General features: G+C 37.6%; 1 protein-coding gene across 1 annotated transcript in view; it reads left to right on the forward strand.

Annotated features, from left to right (window-relative positions):
- LOC107588252 (histone acetyltransferase type B catalytic subunit-like) overlaps positions 1-18,928 on the forward strand; it is a 29,678-nt gene extending 10,750 nt beyond the window's left edge. The window contains exons 6-12 of the mRNA XM_016276284.1: positions 729-850; positions 2,350-2,523; positions 5,941-6,045; positions 7,375-7,481; positions 12,908-13,059; positions 15,057-15,173; positions 18,495-18,928. Of these exons, the coding sequence (XP_016131770.1) occupies positions 729-850; positions 2,350-2,523; positions 5,941-6,045; positions 7,375-7,481; positions 12,908-13,059; positions 15,057-15,173; positions 18,495-18,662 (945 nt within the window). The 3' untranslated portion in view covers positions 18,663-18,928. The remainder of the gene's footprint in view (positions 1-728; positions 851-2,349; positions 2,524-5,940; positions 6,046-7,374; positions 7,482-12,907; positions 13,060-15,056; positions 15,174-18,494) is intronic.
- The last annotated feature ends 7,298 nt before the right edge of the window (positions 18,929-26,226 follow it).

The raw sequence follows: 26,226 nt of genomic DNA on the forward strand, positions 1-26,226 counted from the left end.
CTGACCGTGACCTGTGGCTGCTCAGCTCCTAAAAGGACAAAAGACACCATTGAAGTGTCAAGTAATCCATATGTGCTATATTCCTCTGAAGTCATATTTAAGTCGTGTTTAAAATAGATGTACATTACAGTTCAAAAGTTTGGGGTCTATAAGGTTTCAATAAAGGTATTTATTTATTCCGCATGGATGCATTAAATTGATCTAAACTGACAGTACAATGAAAGTTAATGTTTACGAAAGATTTCTATTTCAAATAAACGAAGGTACAAAGCGTCCCGCAGCATGTGAGTCACTGCTTTGACAGCTGGCAATGCCATTCAGCATTCAAACTGGAATGTGATTGAGTTTTCAGGCCATTGAAACAGGTTCGGCAGTGTGGATCGTGAATAGTGAGAAGTATTAGGCTGTGGTTTTACTGATTCGTGTTATTTTTTCTTCCTCACATAGGCTTTGTGACCTGCAGAAAATAAAAGTTTCAGAAGTGGAGAAAGTTGTTTGAAAGATTAGTGTTGTATTTATAACTGTATACCATGTGATGGTTTGCTTGCTTGTACTTATTTGATTTATGCATCTTCTTGCTGCATCTTATTAGACTGACTTTTTTCAATGTACCATGTTATGCAAAAGTGTTGTTAGGAAATGTTGACTGCCTCTGCACATTTGAATTACGTTCTAGCACATTTCCTTGTGAACACCGCATGGATTTGATCTGCTCTTCATCGTTTCAGGTGGACACCTCGTGTCCAGGGTTCAGAGAGTACCATGAGCGCTTGCAGACATTTCTCATGTGGTTCATCGAGACGGCCAGTTTCATCGATGTGGATGATGATCGCTGGGATTTCTTCCTCGTGTGAGTGCCTAAACCAGACCTGATTCAGATTTAGTCTGTATCAGTATTTGTCACATTTTATACATTCATAATAAAAGAATAGTCTATATTCAGGGGAGACTATTGACAGCACGTGTGGCCTTCTGTTGATTACCACAGAAAAGAATCCCTCATTTCTCAATTTGAGAACATTTAAAAAAGACTACTTTTTTCTTTTTTTTGTAATGCTCTTCTGTCTAAAAGACACAAGACACAAACAGTTTAAAATAAAGACCTTTTCGAATACTTAAAAGTTTGCATCATACATGCAAGGATGTCAGAACACATTTACGTCACCTGTCTGTAACTCATAACCAGCTGTAAAGAACAGTAGAGTTCCCTCTAGAACAGAAATCCAACCACTAAAAGGATAATTTAGATGACTGTAGGTCAAATAATACATTTATGTTTTGAAACTAGGTCGATAATTCGATAACGATAATTATCGCGATATACTTTTCCTCGATAAAACGATATGAAGAGTTTGATAAATGTTCGATATAATGTTTATGCACCAAAAGCGGAACGAATCAGCTCGACTCATTTGAATCGCGCCACACGGACCGTTTATCTGCTCGGATCGCAGTTCAAACTGCTGCGCCGCGCGAGCTCACTACAGTAGAGCATATGTGTTTACTCGGTCACTCGAGTAAAGATCGAGTGTGAAGCGCTTGAACTCAGCGATAAACACAAATGACTCGGTGATTTAAACTAGTTTAAAGCCAAACAGGAGAAACACTGTGTGCCACGAGACAGTAAGAATGCTTTTCAATCTACACGTCACTATCATTTACCATGGATTTATGGTAGTAACACTCACTGCACCATGGTATTGTGGCAGAAACTTGAGATATTCACATTGAATTTTAATACAGGAGTAATGGTAATTATAGTACGTATTTGTGATTAAGCTATAGCATGTGTGCATTTATACTGAATATTTTTTGACTACTGTTTTGCATACAAATAGGCTACTTAAAAACCACATAGTTATATTTTTACCATGGTATTGAGGTGTTATATGTGTGGTTTTAACTGTGTTTATCATGATTTAAATGTATGCTACTATGGGAGACCAATGCTTAATTAAAACCAAAAAACAAATCTTGGTCAGAATAAATTTAACCGTATAAAACTGAGGTTGCTACAATTCTTTTACAGGTGTTACTGATTTTGATAATGAACAAAAATGTACCTCTGCATCCTAACTCATGCTACTATCAAATGTGCATTTAAAAGAGACAAAAAAAAGTGATATTATTATTAATATTATCAGGCAACCCAAACCTGTTTCTTGATTTGAAACAATATCACTCATCAGAACATGCAGAAACTAAGAAACACATTTTTCTATTCAGATATTTATTTTGTTAAGGAAAATGAATGGTCTTGTTTCTATAACTTTCACTCAATGTACCATGTTATGCAAAAGTGTTGTTAGGAAATGTTGACTGCCTCTGCACATTTGAATTACGTTCTAGCACATTTCCTTGTGAACACCGCATGGATTTGATCTGCTCTTCATCGTTTCAGGTGGACACCTCGTGTCCAGGGTTCAGAGAGTACCATGAGCGCTTGCAGACATTTCTCATGTGGTTCATCGAGACGGCCAGTTTCATCGATGTGGATGATGATCGCTGGGATTTCTTCCTCGTGTGAGTGCCTAAACCAGACCTGATTCAGATTTAGTCTGTATCAGTATTTGTCACATTTTATACATTCATAATAAAAGAATAGTCTATATTCAGGGGAGACTATTGACAGCACGTGTGGCCTTCTGTTGATTACCACAGAAAAGAATCCCTCATTTCTCAATTTGAGAACATTTAAAAAAGACTACTTTTTTCTTTTTTTTGTAATGCTCTTCTGTCTAAAAGACACAAGACACAAACAGTTTAAAATAAAGACCTTTTCGAATACTTAAAAGTTTGCATCATACATGCAAGGATGTCAGAACACATTTACGTCACCTGTCTGTAACTCATAACCAGCTGTAAAGAACAGTAGAGTTCCCTCTAGAACAGAAATCCAACCACTAAAAGGATAATTTAGATGACTGTAGGTCAAATAATGTTTTGAAATTTTGAAACTAGGTCGATAATTCGATAACGATAATTATCGCGATATACTTTTCCTCGATAAAACGATATGGATAAATGTTGCACCAAAAGCGGAACGAATCAGCTCGACTCATTTGAATCGCGCCACACGGACCGTTTATCTGCTCGGATCGCAGTTCAAACTGCTGCGCCGCGCGAGCTCACTACAGTAGAGCATATGTGTTTACTCGGTCACTCGAGTAAAGATCGAGTGTGAAGCGCTTGAACTCAGCGATAAACACAAATGACTCGGTGATTTAAACTAGTTTAAAGCCAAACAGGAGAAACACTGTGTGCCACGAGACAGTAAGAATGCTTTTCAATCTACACGTCACTATCATTTACCATGGATTTATGGTAGTAACACTCACTGCACCATGGTATTGTGGCAGAAACTTGAGATATTCACATTGAATTTTAATACGGGAGTAATGGTAATTATAGTACGTATTTGTGATTAAGCTATAGCATGTGTGCATTTATACTGAATATTTTTTGACTACTGTTTTGCATACAAATAGGCTACTTAAAAACCACATAGTTATATTTTTACCATGGTATTGAGGTGTTATATGTGTGGTTTTAACTGTGTTTATCATGATTTAAATGTATGCTACTATGGGAGACCAATGCTTAATTAAAACCAAAAAACAAATCTTGGTCAGAATAAATTTAACCGTATAAAACTGAGGTTGCTACAATTCTTTTACAGGTGTTACTGATTTTGATAATGAACAAAAATGTACCTCTGCATCCTAACTCATGCTACTATCAAATGTGCATTTAAAAGAGACAAAAAAAAGTGATATTATTATTAATATTATCAGGCAACCCAAACCTGTTTCTTGATTTGAAACAATATCACTCATCAGAACATGCAGAAACTAAGAAACACATTTTTCTATTCAGATATTTATTTTGTTAAGGAAAATGAATGGTCTTGTTTCTATAACTTTCACTTTGGAGCAAAAATCTGGCTTTAAACTGGAAAGAAATAAAGTTTTGACATTTATCGTGATAATTATCGATATCGACTGATATGGAAAAAATAACCGTGATAATTTTTTTGGCCATATCGCCCAGCCCTATTTGAAACCCACTGAAATGTCTTGCCCTATAGACTTCCGTTGTATGTCCATTATTGTAAGTGCGATATTTGTTAACTAAAATCTAAACGATTAACTGTGGTAATTGACAGTATGACAGATATTGTCACAGATATATTCCACTTCAATTTTGTAATCGTTTGCTCATCCTCATGTTGTTCCAAATGTATGACTTATTTTCTTCTGTGGAGCATAAAAGAAGATAATTTTGGGAAATGTCTGTTTGTTTGTTTTTTTAATACCCATATAACTCACTGGTATTCAAAATATCTTCTTTTGTGTTCTGCTGAATAAAGTCATACAGGTTTGGAACAACATGAGGGCCAGATGACAAAATGTTCATTTTGATCCACAACTATTCCTTGTATTGAACCCCAGATAATAGTTTTAATTAGATATGTTCGATATAAAGTACAGTGTTCCATTATTTGGCCCAGTATCCAATGGATTTAGCCTATGGGATGTTAATAACATACTTTTTGCATATTGTTAGTCCATGCAGATCATGGTAAGACTAATAAAGTTCTGTTTATTTAAGGACATGTCTGTTTACCACTTGATATGAATGTAAAACCTGGGTCCAGAAGCAAAATCAATTGACAACCACTGACAGAGAAATGCTATGGAGCTTAAAATATGACAAAACTATTTGAATTTGAATTGTATAAATTTGAATTATTGACAAGTGACAAAACTGAATATTATGTGGCATCTAACATAGTTCTGAATTAGATTTTTTTTTAACTTGAATATTTGAAATTTAACACAATTGATTTTTTTTTCTTATAGACATGTATTTTCAAACGGCTGATTTTTGTTGTTGTTCTGAATTCTTAGACCGCAAATATCCAGTTTTTAAAAATACAGCTTCAAGTTTTCAAGATGAAGAAATTCAGAACATCAAATTCAATATTCTAAAATTCAAAACGCAGAAATTCAGATCGCACATCTGGATATTTGCAAGTCTTAAGAATTCAGAACAAAAAATCGGCTGTTTGAAAACACATGTCTATAAAACTCTGCCATAAAAAAATGTAATTGTGTTAAATTTCAAATATTCAAGTTAAAAAAAATCAAATTCAAAACGATGTTAAATGCCACATAATATTCAGTTTTGTTAAATGACACTTGTCAATAATTCAAGTTTACACAAATTCAAATAGTTTTGTCATATTTTAAGCTCCATAAAATGCTAAATAAAGAGGCTCTCTGATAGCTCTAGATGTATATTCTCAGCCTTTGAATAAATGTGACTTGTTGGCAAAAACTCGTGACGAGTGTTTATAACTTAAGCAGAAAAAATAGACATCAAGTGCTCTCACAAAGCCAGCGAGTGCCGATAAGAAGGTAGTGACCATTAATAGTGAACAGTAACTTTCTGAGCAGTGCTTTCCTGAGTCTCTCTCACACACGCACGCACATGTAAAGCGTCCGAACGGGCCCAGTTACGCCTCTCCTGCTTGTGTGGGACCAATTATCAGGCTGCTTTAATTATATTTTCTCCTGCATTGAGGCAAATTGTTGATCTGGCAAGAGTTTCCTTTGTGTTGTTTGTCTCGTTTCTTTGCTCTTGTGTTTCTTTCTTTCTTGAGTCAGGCCAAGAGGCTGAATTGAATGTTGTTGTCTTTTGAAACGCTGAATAATGAAGTCTCCAGCGGTAGCGAAGGGGACTCTGCCTGTGTTTTCTTTGCTTTGGCACCTATTAAAACAGACAATGGGCAAATGGACTGGAGTGATGTGAAGAGGCTAGATGCCTGCCTCTCTGCTCGGGGGGGGGGGGGGGGGGGGTCCGGTGCATGGGAGCGTGCCTACGATTGACCTGCCCGCCTTTGTCATCTCTCTCAATCTCTCTCTGTCTTTCTTACAGATTCGAGAAGTACAATAAGGATGGAGAGACCCTCTACGCGACGGTTGGCTACATGACAGTGTATAATTACTACGTGTACCCAGACAAAACCAGACCACGTGTCAGGTAATTACTGAGGAAGCACGTGCCCACTATCTGCTTTATTCTGCGAAAAAAAGGAAAAGAAAATTACACATCTCTCTCTCCCTTGTCCCTAAAACTCCCAAATTACCGTCTTGCGTCTCTCGAGCGCCAGCCCCTCACTGGGTATTATAAGACCCACGAATTCAGCATCACCCGCCCGAAAGCTGGTCTTGAAAACGAGTCTAATGTATTGATTGGCAAGTCGTACTAACGTTTCATTACGTTGGCCACTGCTGAATGAACAGATATAACCTCTCGGAGACTGATGATATCATTGCTTACTGTATTTGAGAATATTTTCAGCAGCTAAAATGAGGCGGATGAAAGTGGGACTGTCTGTTTTAGTCATTCTTAAATGGTGGGTCGCAACCCAAAATGAGTTCTGATAGCAGGGGAAAACCATGCAAGGAATAAATTGCAACTAAGCATGTAATCGTGTGTAGAACAAATAGTCGAATAAATACAGAAATACGCAGAAAATGTAAGAATAACTTTTATATTGTTAGAACTATTTCAACTTGAGCACTTACTGGACTGAAGCAACGTAGGTTTCGTTTATTATCCAAACATAATTGTTTTGAAAAATCATGTTAAAATGAATCACATGAGATACATCAGGTTTTTGGGGTGTAGTTATCTCTCAATAATCATTGCATTGCATTTTATTATATGTTTTGCCCCCACAATAAAAGAACAAACAAAACAAAAAAAAAACTGCACAGATTTGATCCTAAAACTAAGCATTTAAACATCATTACTAAGACATATCATTGGGAAGTATAGAGTGACAACTGAATTGATATGGATTTTATGTAAGTAGTCTGTTATACTGTTATAAATATCTCATTGATTTACATAACAAACTGTCAGAATCTTACTTTTGACCATATAAATGTCAGCATCTGTTTGGGCCTAAAACTGAGTTTCAGTAACTCCGGCTCAGTAAACTATTCCATTCAAAATAAATAAAACAGAAAAAAGCCATTTCTGACTTATATGTCAGGCTTTTTTGATTAAGATATTTTTGTTACTTTTGTTTGATGAACAATTTTGTTACGGTGATGTGCCCCACCTGATGTTCAATGTAAAATGTTGGTCTTTAAGCAAAAGCTCTGTCCTATAGTGTGCGTTTCAGCAGATTCTGTAAAGTCAGTCGTGTAGTGTGCGTCTGAAGGGTGCTGGAGCTGTGCTTGCAGAACCGCTGCTCAAAGCCTCAAGAGCTCTAACCTTAAATTAGTATTGTGCCTAAGTATCTTCTGTTCTGTGCAGCATCACTAAAGCTTGTGTGTGTGTGTGTGTGTGTGTGTGTAGCCAGATGCTGATCTTGCCACCATTCCAGGGAGAAGGACACGGGGCTCAGCTCTTAGAGACAGTCCACCGATACTACTGCACTTCTGCTAAAGTACAGGACATCACAGGTATGAGCCCACACGAGGCATAGATTACACAGTTTTGAGTCTTATTTTGAGCAGTTTATTTCTATTTTTATTGAGGTTTTTACCAATAAGTTTTATTACTGGTGGTGTTGGTCAGGATCAGTATGATTAGTTCTCATAATTAAAGGTTAAAGATTTGAACCAAACCATTAATGCTAAGTAAGTATTATCATTTGGCTTGTAACTTGTCCCGCACGGTGCTACCCCTGTAGGACAATAAATGCGCAAACAGAAAATGTGAATGGGGCCAAGAGTATTTTGTTTAATAACAATACAGTAGAATTATAAAATCAGCTGTCAAATTAGTTTTTGGTCCTAACATAATTTCAATCTACGTTATTACACGGCTCACTGGATTATTGCTGACCATTGCAGTAGGGCTGTGTATCATCAGCAAAGATACGATACGTATCACGATACAGCACTGAATTTCACCTCGCCTCGGCAGAATTGAGAAAAACAGCTGTTTATTAAACTGCTTACTATAGGGCCATTTCTAACTATTGGCAGAGCAGGCAGCTGACCTCTGCATTATGAAGGGCCTCCATAACTGTACCACAGTACAATATAGGTAATGGCATATGTTTCATGTTTACATTGTGCACTCCCCACCAGGTACAACATTCTGATTGTTTGCATCTTGTTTTAAGCCTATAAATAATAATGTACTCGTTCTAATACATTTATATTGTAATGCACTCATAATATATTAAAAAATCATATTTACATTGCTGGTAGGTTATCATTGCACAAATTAACACACTCTCTACGTTTAAAAAATAAAAATTAGAAGAGTTGTAAACCAATGCGCTGTGTCTTCTGTATCTAACGCACACACACGCTCAGTCACTCACACAGATCACGCTGTGGCCACACTCAGACATTCAAGAACAAACTTTTTAGCGCTGCCCCGCAGTTTTATCAACTAAATAGCTTAATCGCTCAAGAGCTACATTATCTTTCTCAACAAGGAGCTGGTAGCATCATTGTTTCTAAAGGAATTAAAGCCACAGCTTCACTGTTAATAGAGAAACGTGGCAAAACGGTGGTAATTCATACATACACAGCCTCTCTCTCTCTCTCTCTTGTAAGTGAACACTTGATGAATTACACTTTTCTGAGAATAGAGTATTGAAGTGGAGATCGCTAAACTGCAAGCTTACCGGTGTTTTCAGAAAGCAAGCGCGTTTATCCACAGTGGAGAGAGCGCGTGTGCACAGGGTTGCCAGGTTGACAATAACAAGTAGCACGCTTAGCAGAAATTTCCGTATTGCACAAGTGAGAAGCTCTGTTTTGGGGATTACGTCTCTATATATCAGGCAACCCCGGTTGTGTTCCTCTGCGGCCAGATTAAACCTTGTTGTAGCCTATATATTATGCTCTATTCATTCTTTTTAGAAACCTCACACTTTTCTACTCTATTTTAAACCGTGTTCTCGTATTCAAATTAAGCACGGTCCACTGCTGCACACGTGTCACAATATCGATACAGGGCGTCAAATCTCTGTGACGATACATCGTCGTATCGAACAGAGCACTACATTGTAGTAGCATAGCTATATTGTTTTTATATAGCTATGATAGTTTCATTCACTTCACATCAACTTACAGCCTCTTTATTCTCAAATAATAAATAATAAAACATTTTCGTACTTTTCGTAATTACGTAATAATAAATGACTGATATGAAAAATAAATAAAATAAATAAATAACATCTTGGTTGACCAATTTTTACATGCATTAATACAGCCAAAAATGACAACATGACAGTTCCAATGCAGTCGATTATAATTTGGTTTGTTGCTTTCTTGATTTTTATCTTGGAATTTTTTTCCAAATAATTTTATGTGACAAAAAATGAATGAATTAATTAATTAAAGCCTTGTATCGTTAGAGTGTGTGTTCAGAAAGCCAACCTGTATGATCTGATCACACATCCATTCTAATGTGTGTGAAAGGGAGAGAGGGCAAAGTGTTGTGCATTTCCTTTGGTACGGCAGTTGTTGCTGTTGAGTTGCTCTGCCTTCAGTTTTGGGGAGGTGAAGGGATGTGATGTTAATTGCCGGCAGTTTGCTGCTGAAATGTGCTGGCCACATGCTGCCACTCACTCACCCCCTCAACAAAGACACAATTATTCAGAGAGAGAGAGAGAGAGAGAGAGAGTGGGGGCGACCACACTCTACCAAATCTACCCAGCACTCACTATTTTACCATTTCTGTTTATTTCTCTCTCTATGTATAGAGAAAGAAAAACTTATGTATGTATTTATTTGTCTATCTAGTTAGCTAGCTGTGAAATTACTTCCCCCCCCCCCAAAGTGTGTAATTCAAGTAAAACAGTCATGTTTATTAACATGTAGTTAATAATCAACCTGTTTTTTGCACTAAATGAACACATAATAATATTTAATAATTTACCTCAATCATACATGAATATAACAGTACATACATGGTAATAAACAGCAATATTTACCTGCATATATTTTTACTGCAAATAACAGTGTTTCTCAACTGGTGGGTCGTGAAGTGTACAGTCAAAGAAACATCAACTACAAAAAATGTAATTCAACATTTTTCTGATTCGAGACTGTTATTTTGAAAGACGTGCGTGAAAGCTGTTGACACTTCTGTTAGATGCAGTTTTAGTAAAGACTGCCTGAGAAAAACGCACTGTTTCAGTATCTGCGGTCAGATGAGATGTTGTCAGACGTAATGTCAGCGTCATTATTCTACTGTTATTTTTGTAACTTATAAATAAAAAGTCTCTCACCTCAGAAAAACGAGCTATCCTGTGCTGTCAGACGTTATACTGTGCTCATAGTGTGCACTCTTCAGTTGCACGCACAAATGCGGCGGCGTGCTGTATGGCATTTCACTAAAGCGCAAAAGAAACTACGAGCATGCAGATAAAAGTAAAGTACCAATAAACCACGTAACTGGTACTTTGGTGTGTAGGCTGGGAAGGATTTGCATGAAGGTATGATATTCATTCTATTCAGGAGCAGTTTACATGTTTCATTAACCGTTCATGTTAGTATTGTGTATTCACCATGGTAACTGTTTCCATAACCCAAAAATGCCATATTATTTTCACTTTGTGCTATTTTGTATATGTTTAAATGACTGTGGCTTATACCAACTTAACTGTATTAACAAAAACTAGTTTGGGACTGTTTAATAGCCTTACCTTTTATAGGCTGTTTATTCATCAGTATTAGTCATATTAGTCATATATTTTAAGTAAAGGGGGACAGTACTTTTGTGTGTCAACAATTTTTGTGAAATAAATTTGCTTTGTTTTTTTAAAACACACACACACACACACACACACACATCCTAAAAAAGTGGGTAGCGGCTTGATGGCCAAACCAATTGAGAACCACTGGAATATAACACAAAATGCCATATGGACACTCCCATGAACATTTTTAATGGCACACAAATAAAAAATGTCAGCATTCAAACTTAGCTATTCTATTGATATTTTAGCTACTGAAGATATTAGACATGTTTAAAACATTTGTCTTAATGCTCCTGCGTTTGTGAGGCAGTGAGGTCAACTTTAGTCTAATAGTGCGGTCTTTCTTAAGTGCATTAAAATAGAGAGAGAGAGAGAGAGAGAGAGAGTGGGGGCGACCACACTCTACCAAATCTACCCAGCACTCACTATTTTACCATTTCTGTTTATTTCTCTCTCTATGTATAGAGAAAGAAAAACTTATGTATGTATTTATTTGTCTATCTAGTTAGCTAGCTGTGAAATTACTTCCCCCCCCCCCAAAGTGGGGAATTCAAGTAAAACAGTCATGTTTATTAACATGTAGTTAATAATCAACCTGTTTTTTTCACTAAATGAACACATAATAATATTTAATAATTTACCTCAATCATACATGAATATAACAGTACATACATGGTAATAAACAGCAATATTTACCTGCATATATTTTTACTGCAAATAACAGTGTTTCTCAACTGGTGGGTCGTGAAGTGTACAGTCAAAGAAACATCAACTACAAAAAATGTAATTCAACATTTTTCTGATTCGAGACTGTTATTTTGAAAGACGTGCGTGAAAGCTGTTGACACTTCTGTTAGATGCAGTTTTAGTAAAGACTGCCTGAGAAAAACGCACTGTTTCAGTATCTGCGGTCAGATGAGATGTTGTCAGACGTAATGTCAGCGTCATTATTCTACTGTTATTTTTGTAACTTATAAATAAAAAGTCTCTCACCTCAGAAAAACGAGCTATCCTGTGCTGTCAGACGTTATACTGTGCTCATAGTGTGCACTCTTCAGTTGCACGCACAAATGCGGCGGCGTGCTGTATGGCATTTCACTAAAGCGCAAAAGAAACTACGAGCATGCAGATAAAAGTAAAGTACCAATAAACCACGTAACTGGTGCTTTTTTGTGTAGGCTGGGAAGGATTTGCATGAAGGTATGATATTCATTCTATTCAGGAGCAGTTTACATGTTTCATTAACCGTTCATGTTAGTATTGTGTATTCACCATGGTAACTGTTTCCATAACCCAAAAATGCCATATTATTTTCACTTTGTGCTATTTTGTATATGTTTAAATGACTGTGGTGGCTTATACCAACTTAACCGTATTAACAAAAACTAGTTTGGGACTGTTTAATAGCCTTACCTTTTATAGGCTGTTTATTCATCAGTATTAGTCATATATTTTAAGTAAAGGGGGACAGTACTTTTGTGTGTCGACAATTTTTGTGAAATAAATTTGCTTTGTTTTTTTAAAACACACACACACACACATATATATATATCCTAAAAAAGTGGGTAGCGGCTTGATGGCCAAACCAATTGAGAACCACTGGAATATAACACAAAATGCCATATGGACACTCCCATGAACATTTTTAATGGCACACAAATAAAAAATGTCAGCATTCAAACTTAGCTATTCTATTGATATTTTAGCTACTGAAGATATTAGACATGTTTAAAACATTTGTCTTAATGCTCCTGCGTTTGTGAGGCAGTGAGGTCAACTTTAGTCTAATAGTGCGGTCTTTCTTAAGTGCATTAAAATCATGATAATAGCTTGTTGCTGAATTGTATGTCGCCAACAACATCAGCAGCAATATATTGTAAATATTCCACATCAGCCCTAATCTAGGTCTTTTCTACTCTGTCTGTCTCTTCGGTCAGTGACTAACGACTAGTCATTAGTTTAGTAAGTCTTTGTTTCCCCTGATTACCAGAGTAAACATGCATCTAGCTTATTTCTCACTAATGATGCATTCAGCATAAGTAATGAGTGTTTTCTTTGGAGGTTGAGTTATGTTTGTCTGGCGTCAATATCTTCATACTGTATTTTACCAATTGAAAACTTTCTAGACTCTCATGAGTTGACTTTTTGTGATTGTCTGCTCCGCAGCGGAGGACCCGTCTGAAAACTATGTGAAGCTGAGAGATTTTGTGCTGGTGAAGCTGTGCTTGACTCTGCCCTCCTTCTCCAGTGAGAAACTCTCTCAGGGCTTCAGTGAAGAGATGGTGTCTGAGGCCAGAGAGAAACTCAAGATCAACAAGGTAACATCCCTTGCAGGTTTATTTACTTACTATGTGATGAAGTCACAAGCTGGATTCAAACCTGCATTGCCCGTATGAGCACCTCAGCTCAGTGTGTTGTACATTGAATAAGTATTTTAGACTTATAATGATTTGTGCATTTTATTTTGCTATTACGTATCCTGAAGGCCAGCTTCACTAGAGTGTGAAGACCGAGATATTTAAATAGCACCTGTTTTCAAACCTCATTAGATAGTTTGATTAATTTTAATGAATCGGTTCTTTTAAACTGTTTTGTTTTTAGTCAAGTCAATGGTATGTGATCACTGAAAACAGTTCCTGCGTGGCATTTTATATGCTTCGAAATGTTTTAGTTAAAAATATATGTGTAGCACTGTTCGTTTTACATGGTTATATTGATGCATATCAGTTAATTAAATATCATTCTTTATTGGGAGACTAACCATTTTTTTTACTCTGTTTTGAATATGCTTATCAACAATAGCTTGCCAAAAAAAAAACGGAGAAAAAAAATTTCAGAACAAACTTCAAGATACTGTATATTTAAATTCATAAATTCCAGCTCTTTTCACCCAGCACTATTTTTGTCATGTTTCTTTGAAGCTTTACTGTTGCTGTAAAACTTTGCTGGTGCTGTTGTAGATGAAAAAGCCAAGTAATTATACAGTTAAGTGTTTGTGCATTTATATATATAGAGGTATTGGCTTTGTCCTGATGGGTTTCTAACTTGTAATGCTACCCTAAAGGTACGAGTGAACATCCGTTTCCTCTGGAGGCCGCTGGCCATTAGCAGGTAGTGGGAGTGGGCCTAACAGTGACCCCTGTGGGACTCCTCTATCTCTCGCCACTTCGGCCACTCTTTAGCTGCTCCAATTATAACCCAGCATCCCCTTTTATGCCCCACACTCCCCTCTGTTCATGTTGTTTGTGAGTGATTATCTCAGGGTGGTGCCTGTGGCATGGCCAGGCAAAATGCTTGGCTCTCCATACTACGCTAGTGGGAACTGCGTGTGGTATGGTGGACCTCTTTGAGTCATGGTTACAGATTCAGAATAGCACTAGAGCATTATGGTTTTAACCCAGAGAATTGGACATGGTTAAAGAGTCATTCAGTAATTGCTGCTCTTTGCTGTTACAAAATTACATTATTCTCCATTGAGAGTTAGCATATGGACATTAGATGTTACACCTTATTTTAATATGACATGCGACGTAAGCTTCCTTTTCATGTTTGGTTGATTAGAAACTTTTTAATCATCTGTGCTCGTTCCCCTCATCAATATAAAAAATACTTATAGCAAAACGTACCTAAAGTACATAGCACAGTAAACATTTCATATGATTATATCTCTAGTATGAAGCCATATTTATAATTTGCATGATGTTCTGTTTTTGATTCAGGTTTTGACTTTTGCATTTGTGGATGTCACAGCTTATGCTTTATGGATAGCATCTGTGGCACACTGACCGTTTTTACGCATTTCTTATATAGCTGTGCAAGATCTTGCCTCTCATATCGCTCAATGCTCTCTTTATTTTCACATAAAATCATATAAAACCAATATTTCATGTCCATGTTTAATTTGTTTGGGAAAACGGTGTGATTGAATGAATATTGCACAGTCAGCTGGTCATTATCATAAAATAAACCCCCTCAGGGTGATAGAAGACCCTTCATCTTTGTATCCTTATCACCCTATCTGTGTTTATTTTGCAAAAATTATGTTCTTCCTGAACTCTACTCACAGGAATTACATTGGTAATGCATAACCAGACTTTCAACTGAAAGTAGTTCCACCTCTAAAGTACTGTATTGACAATGTTCACAATTTGAACAAAATATTATTTAACAATGCAAGTGCAAGAAAATCGGAACCTCACATATTCTGCTCAAGGTGCCACAGATGCTGTCCCCAAATTTTAGGTTGAAAAAGCTAGAATTTGTTAAAAGAAACAAAGCTTTACAGTATGTCTCTTGTCTACTGTCTAACTTTCAGAAACATGCACGCCGTGTTTATGAAATCCTGCGTCTCAGAAACACAGACATGAGCGATGAAGAGAAAGCCAAAGAATTTCGATTGGAGGTGAAAAAAAGACTCTATGGACCCTACAGAGTAAGTGTGTGTGTTTTATCTGCTCATGTTATCTGTAGGTCCATCCCTGTTTGTCTGCATTAACTGACTGCTTTTAAGAAGCAGAATACTGCGATCTGACTCATTGCATGGGAGTTGTAGCAGTTACGCCTAATGGGTAATGTACTGATTAGTCAGTCATAAAGCGCAGAGCCTGAGCTTCGTGTGCTGAACATGGATTTCAAGAAACAACCAAACAAGTGAAGTCTTGCCAAAACAAACCCTGGCTGCGACTGCCTAGATTGGCCTGCTTGTATAATGTTCTCCAAACCGCACAGCTCAAACGACAACATGTGAAATGAAGCATTTCTGGACTTCAAAGAGAGCTGCACATTTCTAGCCCTGTTTAAATGCGCTGTATAAAAATGAACAGAAACAAAAGTCTTTCAGTGCTGCTGTTCTGATATTCTGCAGTCTTTGTCTGGTATAATTTATTCATTGAGTGGCGTGAATAGTTTGCGGCGTTTCCTGTGTGATCCTCTCACGCGGTGTTAAGAGCGAGAGGGACCCGAGGCCTCGGTCTGGGTTTGTTTGAGGGTATAATGGCTCACGCCGGGCGGCAGCCGCAGTCTCCACATCCACACCACGAGCTTCATTCACAACAAGTGTCATTATTACAGATTTGCATCTGATTTAAGCGAAGCCATTTAGCAGGAAAAATGCAGCACCCAGTCACCTGCGCACGGCCTCTCTCTCTAATCCGCTCTCTCTGCATGAAGACATGCTACAGTTGCGTATCTCAGGACTGGAGCTGTGCAGTATCACGAAATTCTTTTGACCTCGATAGTTATCTTTCTGCAGGCTTGTGAATATGTTAGTTATAATTTTGAGCAGTTTGACGCTGTATTTTAATGTCTTCAGTTATCCGTAAGCCCACACAACTTCTGCACTGATTATGGGAGAAACTAAATCTATGCATTATAGTATTGGCCAATATATTTTAAGAAATATACTACCATTCCAAAGTTTGGGGTCAGTAAATTAATTAAATCTAAATTCAGTTGATCAAAAGTTACAGGAAAGATATTTACAATGTTACAAAATATATCTTTTTCAAATAAATGCTGTTTATATATATATATATAAAACAAATTTTTTTAATTATTTTTTACTTACGATTCATCAATACAATTCTGAAAAAATAAGCATTTTGAACTGTGAAAAAAAGAATCATTATGTGAAATATCATTCTTCATTTTGTTCAAAGTTTGAACTTCTTCTGTGGAACACAAAAGGCGATATTTGCAAAAATCTCCTAGTTACTCTTTTTCTATAATGAAAGCATATTGTGGCTAGTAGCTGTCATGACCAAAAACAAACAAAATCACGATAAATGTATATTGCATAACCACAAGTGATATTTTAGAGCAGTCTTTTAGTGAATAGCAATTTACGACATTCTTTCTCAAAATGATCATGAGAATAAAATGATCATGATTCTTTCTCACACAAAGCTATCATATGTCTTCAGAAATCTTGTAAAATAGTATGTGACGTACTTCTGGAATTCTTTTATGGCATTTTATTGTTATTATTTTACCCCCTTTTTTTGGAGCTTAAAGGGATACTCCATCCCAAAATAAAAATTTTGTCATTAATCACTTACCCCCATGTCGTTCCAAACCCGTAAAAGCTTTGTTCGTTTTCGGAACACAATTTAAGATATTTTGGATGAAATCCAGGAGGCTTGTAACTGTCCCATTGACTGCCAAGTAACTTACACTGTCAAGGCCCAGAAAAGTATGAAAGACATCATCAAAATAGTCCATTTACCATCAGTTGTTCAACAGTAACGTTATGAAGCGATGAGAATACCTTTTGTATGCAAAGAAAACAAAAATAACGACTTTATTTAGCAATTCGTCTTTTTGGAGAGTATCCACTGAACACAAACGGCGTATGCTGTTCTGTGTCAGCCGTACCACACGGTTACACTGTTTTCGTTGAAATCAAAGCGTAAATAAACAGAAAACATATCCTTGTGGTGCATATCTGTTGTTTTTGTTTTCTTGGCGTACAAAAGGTATTCTCGTCACTTCATAAAATTCAGATTGAACCGCTGATGGTAAATGGACTATTTTGATGATGTCTTTCATACTTTTCTGGGCCTTGACAGTGTAAGTTACTTGGCAGTCAATGGGACAGTTACAAGCCTCCTGGTTTTCATCCAAAATATCTTAAATTGTGTTCCGAAGACGAACAAAGCTTTTACGGGTTTGGAATGACATGGGGGTAAGTGATTAATGACCATTTTCAGTTTAGGGTGGAGTAACCCTTTAATATGTTCTAGTTACTGTTTGTGTTCATTGTATGGTAAAGAGCAGCGTGAACATTCTGCTGAATTTCCCTTTTTGAGTTCCACAGTAGAACGAATGTCAGACAGGTTTTGGAACTTTGCAATTCTCAGGAGGTTTTTGCAAAATTCTGCTGCCAGAGATTTTGTGCAGTGGTCTTTATCTTTTCATCTTATTTCATTTATCTTTTAACTCGATTAGCTGTTTCTTTTCGCTCCATGTGTCTTGATTCTCTTTGGAGGTTATGGTGATATTAGTTGATGTGTTGCAGATAATGTGGGATGATGGGATATGTGCTTTGGTGCTGAAGCTCCAGCAGCGGTAATGTGTTGGATCAGAACCGCTCTCATCATGACACTGTCCAGGACAGAGAACTCTGACAGCAGAATAACCGCACGCACACACCAGACGAAACAGACCGAGCCAAAGAAAGAGTGAAAAACATGAGGCTGGAAAGGAAATAGAGCAGGATCTGCAGACCATATGCCCCCTCGCTCGCTCGCGCTCTCTCTCTCTCTCTCTCTCTCTCTCTGTTTTTTAAAATGTAAGTTGCTCTATGAGGACAACAGTGATTGGCTGATATGTCATGCATGTAAACTCCCTGCGGACGTTTTAGAAAAAGTAGATTAAAAAGAAAATCAGCTGATTGATGGCTTCTTATAGTTGTCACTGAATATGAAGCTGCGAGTTTAGTGAATGCGAATCCTAAATCTGTATATATTCTATATATTGTGTCTGTGTGTGCGCTTTCTTTTGAATTCATGTTTCGTCAGTCTTGGTTCAGTGCCAACGCCTCTCAACAACCGTACAGACTCTGTTTTTGTTCATAGCTCTTTTATTTCTCCTCTCGTTCTCTCGTTGGGTTTTTATACATGAAGTTCAGCTGTGATGTAATCACATGTGCCCTGGGGTTTCTGTTCAATGGCAGTTTTTGGATGGGATCTGGTGAACTGCTTTGCATCTTATTTTCTCCTGCGCTGTACTGACACCGCTTTTGCCTTGTGTGTAGAAAAACCAGCGTGAGCTGACTAAGATGCAGAAGTGTTTGAGGCCAGAGGAGCTGGCATCCCAAATCAGCCAGATGGACACGAGACTGCAACACGAGGAGCTGGAGAAAAGCTACCAGGATGTGCTGGCGGAGTATCGCAGAGTCCTGGAGCGACTGGCTCAGGCCTGAACACACGGAGACTTCTGCATAGTCCTGGAAAGACTGGCCCAGACACACACACACACACACACAATATCACACATACTGTTCTATTGCATTGTACGTGACACATCTGCATTTGTTACTTGTGATAGACAGATGATGGGCAGTTATTCACACAAGAGAAGAGTGCATTGGTCTACTGTGAAGATGAACGCTGAAGATTTGAGTTGATATTGTTAGTTTTTTCATGAAACATTCTCCTTAAAATGTAAAAAATGTAGATTTTGAAGCACTTCCTTTGAAAAACAAATAAAATGTTTTGTATATTGCTCAAATGTGTCTAAAATAAAATCTTCATTTTACTTATCAGACTGTAGCTCTGCACTGTTTGATGTTACAGTGTTTGTTACCCAAAGGTTGTGGGTTCGAGTCTCGTACTGGCAGGTATTATAGGTGGGGGGAGTGAATGTACAGCGCTCTCTCCCACCTTCAATGCCACGACAGGTGTCCTTGAGCAAGGCACTTCCCGGGCGCCGCAGCATAAATGGCTGCCCACTGCTCCGGGTGTGTGTTCACGGTGTGTGTGTGTTCACTGCTGTGTGTGTGCACTTAGGATGGGTTAAATGCAGAGCACTAATTCCTAGTATGGGTCACCATACTTGGCCACATGTCACTTCACTTTATAATACAGTACGTGTTTAAGAGTTTGGAGTAGTTTTTTTTTTTTTTTAAGAAATTAATTTTTATTCAGAAAGGATACATTAAGTTGATCGAAATTGACAGTAAAGATAATTATCGTCAAACGATTTTTTTTATTTCAATATAAATGCTGTCAAAGGAAATTGATTTTCTATTCCAAGAATCCTGAAAGAAACGGCTGCACCCGGTTTTCAACATTTAGAATCAGAAATGTTTCTTGAGCGGCAAATCCGCATATTAGAATGATTTCTGAAGGATCATGTGATACAGAAGATGAGTGAATTTTAGCTTTGCCATCGGGGCAAAAAAATCACATTTTAAAAGTATAGTAATGTATGTCCTAATTGTTACAATATTACTGTTTCTGCTGTATTTATAGTCAAATGAAGCATAAAAGACTCCTTTAAAAAAAACATTAAAAAAAAAATCATCCTGACCTCAAACTTCAATATAGAGACATTTCCAAATGAATCTGTCAAATTGATTTATTTTTTCATTATGAAAAGGATTTCCAAAGGTAATCCTGCGTGTCTCTGAAGCTATCAAGTGAGCAAGCTGAGCTAAGATCTGAAGATTAGCTGGTGATACAGTAGATGAAACACAGAGTTTTAGCTGTCATTACTGCACAATGATACAGAATTTAAACCTCTGATCATTCACTCATTTCAAGTCAAATCAATTTACAGGCAGAAATGTGCTGTAAAATTCGCTCCCTCCCTTTTGCAGCTAATGCATCTTCTGATTGCGTTTAGCATTGAGTGCATCACTAATGACCATTACACTGAAGCCCTCACGCCGACCACTCATGCTGATTCCATGGATGAATTACCATCTCTTCCCTTTTACTCGACCCAGTGAAAAAATTAAGGTCTGGAGGTTAATTTTCATTTGTCATCCTCTTCAAATGTGAGAAGTTGAGCACAGAACTCTTGACCATGTCAGATATTAATTGTATCCTCTAATGTTCTTCTGGCTCCTGATTTCATATCAAGGCCTCTCGACTAAATCCAAACAGAGAGGAATAATTAATGTGCCTGGAGTATCTGGAGTGTTAAAGAGGATTTATGTTAAGATTTTGACAGTAGATATTGTGGAACTCATAATGGCACTCCACCTTTGGGATTTTGAGAAAGATTTGACCCAGATAACTGCTAACCCTTGTATCTCAAGTCTTCAGAAGACATTTGTTTTGTGCTTCTCCGCTGGTGACCAGATTAAATAAATTAAATTGATCTACATTCTTCTTAAAAATAAAGGTTATTGCATCCATGGAGCCTTTGCATTCTTTATAGATCGTATATGCGTCAGAGAAACAATGCGCGGCCATCTTTAGAATTTTGTTTTTGAACTTTCTTTTTTTTTGCGGTAGCTCTATAGCAGAACTCGGTCCTGGAGGTCTGGTGTCCTGCAGAGATTAGCTCCAACCCCAATTAAACACACCTGAACCAGCTAATCAAGCTCTTATTAGGCATACTAGAACAGTGGTTCTCAATTCCAGTCATCGTGTACCACCGCTCTGCATATTTTGCATGTCTCGAGATCACCAGCTCGTAAGAAGAGAGCTCCATGCATCAACTGTGCTCCAATTGACATGATCCCTAAACAGTGTTCACTGCTCCCTACTCTCTGAGCACGGGAAATCCATTGCAATCACTAAGGAACATTTATTCGTGGATTTGCGCTACGCCACGGCCTGCAACGTCTTTACACACAAATGAAACTTACTAGAGTGGCATAATATATCTCTGTAAATAAATACAATTTAAATTCACATCTCGCACACTTTAATGCCCTTTGAATGGAACATATAATGTACGCTCCCTTCGAACTGGAATCACGGCGGAATATCCTGTGAATATCCACTTCTCAGGGCACGCTATGGTCAAATAGATCAAATGTCTGAAGTGATAAGAGAAATATACAAAATGTGACCCTGGACCACAAAACCAGTCATAAGGGTCAATTTCTCGAAATTGCGATTTATACATCATCTGAAAGCTGAATAAATAAGCTTTCCACTGATGTATGGTTTGTTAGGATCGGACAATATTTTAAAATCTGGAATCTGAGGGTGCAAAACAAAATCAAAATACTGAGAAAATCGCCTTTAAAGTTGTCCAAATGAAGTTCTTAGCAATGTATATTACTAATCAAAAATTAAGTTTTGATATATTTACAGTAGGGAATATACAAAATATCTTCATGGAACATGATCTTTACTTAATATCCTAATGATTTTTGGCATAAAAGAAAAATCAATAATTTTGACCCATACAATGTTTTTTTTGGCTATTGCTACAAATATACCCCAGCGACTTAACACTGGTTTTGTGCTCCAGGGTCACAAATGTGCAGAGCGGCGGTAAGCGAGGACTGGAATTGAGAACCACTGCAGTAGAAACTTGCAGGCAGGTGTGTTGAGGTCATTTGGAGATAAACTCTGCAGGACACCGGCCCTCCAGGACCAAGTTTGGAGACCCCTGCTCTATAGCATCACTGTTGACGAGTAATTAGCTGGTAAAGTGGATTTACTTATTGTAGAGTTGACGAGAGTTATAGTAAGTCATAAATAAAAGTCAGTAGACCGGGAAGATATTAAGATTTATAGTGTGCGAATAATCAAGCATTGGCAATAATCAGTCGTATTGGTGGCACCAAGGGGCCCCCAAATAAAATTTAGCTTAGGGCCCCATAAAGGCTCGGGCTAGCCCTGCATGCACCTATGTAACACACACACACACACACAATATCACACATACTGTTCTATTGCATTGTACGTGACACATCTGCATTTGTTACTTGTGATAGACAGATGATGGGCAGTTATTCACACAAGAGAAGAGTGCATTGGTCTACTGTGAAGATGAACGCTGAAGATTTGAGTTGATATTGTTAGTTTTTTCATGAAACATTCTCCTTAAAATGTAAAAAATGTAGATTTTGAAGCACTTCCTTTGAAAAACAAATAAAATGTTTTGTATATTGCTCAAATGTGTCTAAAATAAAATCTTCATTTTACTTATCAGACTGTAGCTCTGCACTGTTTGATGTTACAGTGTTTGTTACCCAAAGGTTGTGGGTTCGAGTCTCGTACTGGCAGGGATTGTAGGTGGGGGGAGTGAATGTACGGTGCTCTCTCCCACCTTCAATACCACGACTGAGGTGCCCTTGAGCAAGGCACTTCCCGGGCGCCGCAGCATAAATGGCTGCCCACTGCTCCGGGTGTGTGTTCACGGTGTGTGTGTGTTCACTGCTGTGTGTGTGCACTTTGGATGGGTTAAATGCAGAGCACTAATTCCTAGTATGGGTCACCATACTTGGCCACATGTCACTTCACTTTATAATACAGTACGTGTTTAAGAGTTTGGAGTAGTTTTTTTTTTTTTTTAAGAAATTAATTTTTATTCAGAAAGGATACATTAAGTTGATCGAAATTGACAGTAAAGATAATTATCGTCAAACGATTTTTTTTATTTCAATATAAATGCTGTCAAAGGAAATTGATTTTCTATTCCAAGAATCCTGAAAGAAACGGCTGCACCCGGTTTTCAACATTTAGAATCAGAAATGTTTCTTGAGCAGCAAATCCGCATATTAGAATGATTTCTGAAGGATCATGTGATACAGAAGATGAGTGAATTTTAGCTTTGCCATCGGGGCAAAAAAATTACATTTTAAAAGTATAGTAATGTATGTCCTAATTGTTACAATATTACTGTTTCTGCTGTATTTATAGTCAAATGAAGCATAAAAGACTCCTTTAAAAAAAAAACATTAAAAAAAATCATCCTGACCTCAAACTTCAATATAGAGACATTTCCAAATGAATCTGTCAAATTGATTTATTTTTTCATTATGAAAAGGATTTCCAAAGGTAATCCTGCGTGTCTCTGAAGCTATCAAGTGAGCAAGCTGAGCTAAGATCTGAAGATTAGCTGGTGATACAGTAGATGAAACACAGAGTTTTAGCTGTCATTACTGCACAATGATACAGAATTTAAACCTCTGATCATTCACTCATTTCAAGTCAAATCAATTTACAAGCAGAAATGTGCTGTAAAATTCGCTCCCTCCCTTTTGCAGCTAATGCATCTTCTGATTGCGTTTAGCATTGAGTGCATCACTAATGACCATTACACTGAAGCCCTCACGCCGACCACTCATGCTGATTCCATGGATGAATTACCATCTCTTCCCTTTTACTCGACCCAGTGAAAAAATTAAGGTCTGGAGGTTAATTTTCATTTGTCATCCTCTTCAAATGTGAGAAGTTGAGCACAGAACTCTTGACCATGTCAGATATTAATTGTATCCTCTAATGTTCTTCTGGCTCCTGATTTCATATCAAGGCCTCTCGACTAAATCCAAACAGAGAGGAATAATTAATGTGCCTGGAGTATCTGGAGTGTTAAAGAGGATTTATGTTAAGATTTTGACAGTAGATATTGTGGAACTCATAATGGCACTCCACCTTTGGGATTTTGAGAAAGATTTGACCCAGATAACTGCTAACCCTTGTATCTCAAGTCTTCAGAAGACATTTGTTTTGTGCTTCTCCGCTGGTGACCAGATTAAATAAATTAAATTGATCTACATTCTTCTTAAAAATAAAGGTTATTGCATCCATGGAGCCTTTGCATTCTTTATAGATCGTATATGCGTCAGAGAAACAATGCGCGGCCATCTTTAGAATTTTGTTTTTGAACTTTCTTTTTTTTTGCGGTAGCTCTATAGCAGAACTCGGTCCTGGAGGTCTGGTGTCCTGCAGAGATTAGCTCCAACCCCAATTAAACACACCTGAACCAGCTAATCAAGCTCTTATTAGGCATACTAGAACAGTGGTTCTCAATTCCAGTCATCGTGTACCACCGCTCTGCATATTTTGCATGTCTCGAGATCACCAGCTCGTAAGAAGAGAGCTCCATGCATCAACTGTGCTCCAATTGACATGATCCCTAAACAGTGTTCACTGCTCCCTACTCTCTGAGCACGGGAAATCCATTGCAATCACTAAGGAACATTTATTCGTGGATTTGCGCTACGCCACGGCCTGCAACGTCTTTACACACAAATGAAACTTACTAGAGTGGCATAATATATCTCTGTAAATAAATACAATTTAAATTCACATCTCGCACACTTTAATGCCCTTTGAATGGAACATATAATGTACGCTCCCTTCGAACTGGAATCACGGCGGAATATCCTGTGAATATCCACTTCTCAGGGCACGCTATGGTCAAATAGATCAAATGTCTGAAGTGATAAGAGAAATATACAAAATGTGACCCTGGACCACAAAACCAGTCATAAGGGTCAATTTCTCGAAATTGCGATTTATACATCATCTGAAAGCTGAATAAATAAGCTTTCCACTGATGTATGGTTTGTTAGGATCGGACAATATTTTAAAATCTGGAATCTGAGGGTGCAAAACAAAATCAAAATACTGAGAAAATCGCCTTTAAAGCTGTCCAAATGAAGTTCTTAGCAATGTATATTACTAATCAAAAATTAAGTTTTGATATATTTACAGTAGGGAATATACAAAATATCTTCATGGAACATGATCTTTACTTAATATCCTAATGATTTTTGGCATAAAAGAAAAATCAATAATTTTGACCCATACAATGTTTTTTTTGGCTATTGCTACAAATATACCCCAGCGACTTAACACTGGTTTTGTGCTCCAGGGTCACAAATGTGCAGAGCGGTGGTAAGCGAGGACTGGAATTGAGAACCACTGCAGTAGAAACTTGCAGGCAGGTGTGTTGAGGTCATTTGGAGATAAACTCTGCAGGACACCGGCCCTCCAGGACCAAGTTTGGAGACCCCTGCTCTATAGCATCACTGTTGACGAGTAATTAGCTGGTAAAGTGGATTTACTTATTGTAGAGTTGACGAGAGTTATAGTAAGTCATAAATAAAAGTCAGTAGACCGGGAAGATATTAAGATTTATAGTGTGCGAATAATCAAGCATTGGCAATAATCAGTCGTATTGGTGGCACCAAGGGGCCCCCAAATAAAATTTAGCTTAGGGCCCCATAAAGGCTCGGGCTAGCCCTGCATGCACCTATGTACTTGATACTTTGTATTTAACCCACAGCCATTTGAAATATGCCTCTAAAGTTCTTACATTAGTGCACAGTCCATAGCGCGCGCAGGCGAAACGTCTTAAAGCAGCTGGCGGTCTATGTATGTGTTGTGGGGAAAATAACTGTGTTCTTGGCGACATCACTCGGAAAGCTGTGTAAACCGTAATATGTGCTTGCATTGCAGCGTTTCCCCCGACTGCAGTCACTCAAACCGCTGAGCCCCTGAGAGCCGAGCACAGGCATCAGAGCTAACGCACACTACAGACACAGCCATCTGGATCCATCATCATCACCATCAGAATAAGACTTAAAGGGTTAGTTCACCCCAAACTGAAAATTCTATCACCATTTACTCACCCTCAAGTTATTTCAAACCCGTTAGACCTATTGTTCATTTCGAAATGGAACTAGAGAGAGATTTCTGTTCCATTCCACCTAAACACTGATGCTTCATAAAGTTCATAAAGACATTGTAAAAGTAATCCATATGACTCGAGTGTTTTCTTCTGAAGAAACACGATTGCTTTAAATGATGAATTTCAATGTAATTTAGGATATTATTCACATGTAAACCAAATTGGTTGATGCACACAGCTCATCAAATATGGTCAATGGAATCTAACCCGTACTTGTGTGAGAACAAACCTCGTTTGTTCTTGTGCATCAAGCAAGTACGGTCGAGCTTCCATTACCATAGTTAATTTGCTCTATGCATGTTTATATGTAAATAAAAACATAAATTAAGTCTGTTCATCATATGCAATAATTGTGTCTCTTCAGAAGATTTGGATGA

The sequence above is a fragment of the Sinocyclocheilus grahami genome, unplaced genomic scaffold (assembly GCF_001515645.1).
Source record: "Sinocyclocheilus grahami isolate Dianchi unplaced genomic scaffold, SAMN03320097.WGS_v1.1 scaffold100.1, whole genome shotgun sequence".
Taxonomy (NCBI): domain Eukaryota; kingdom Metazoa; phylum Chordata; class Actinopteri; order Cypriniformes; family Cyprinidae; genus Sinocyclocheilus; species Sinocyclocheilus grahami.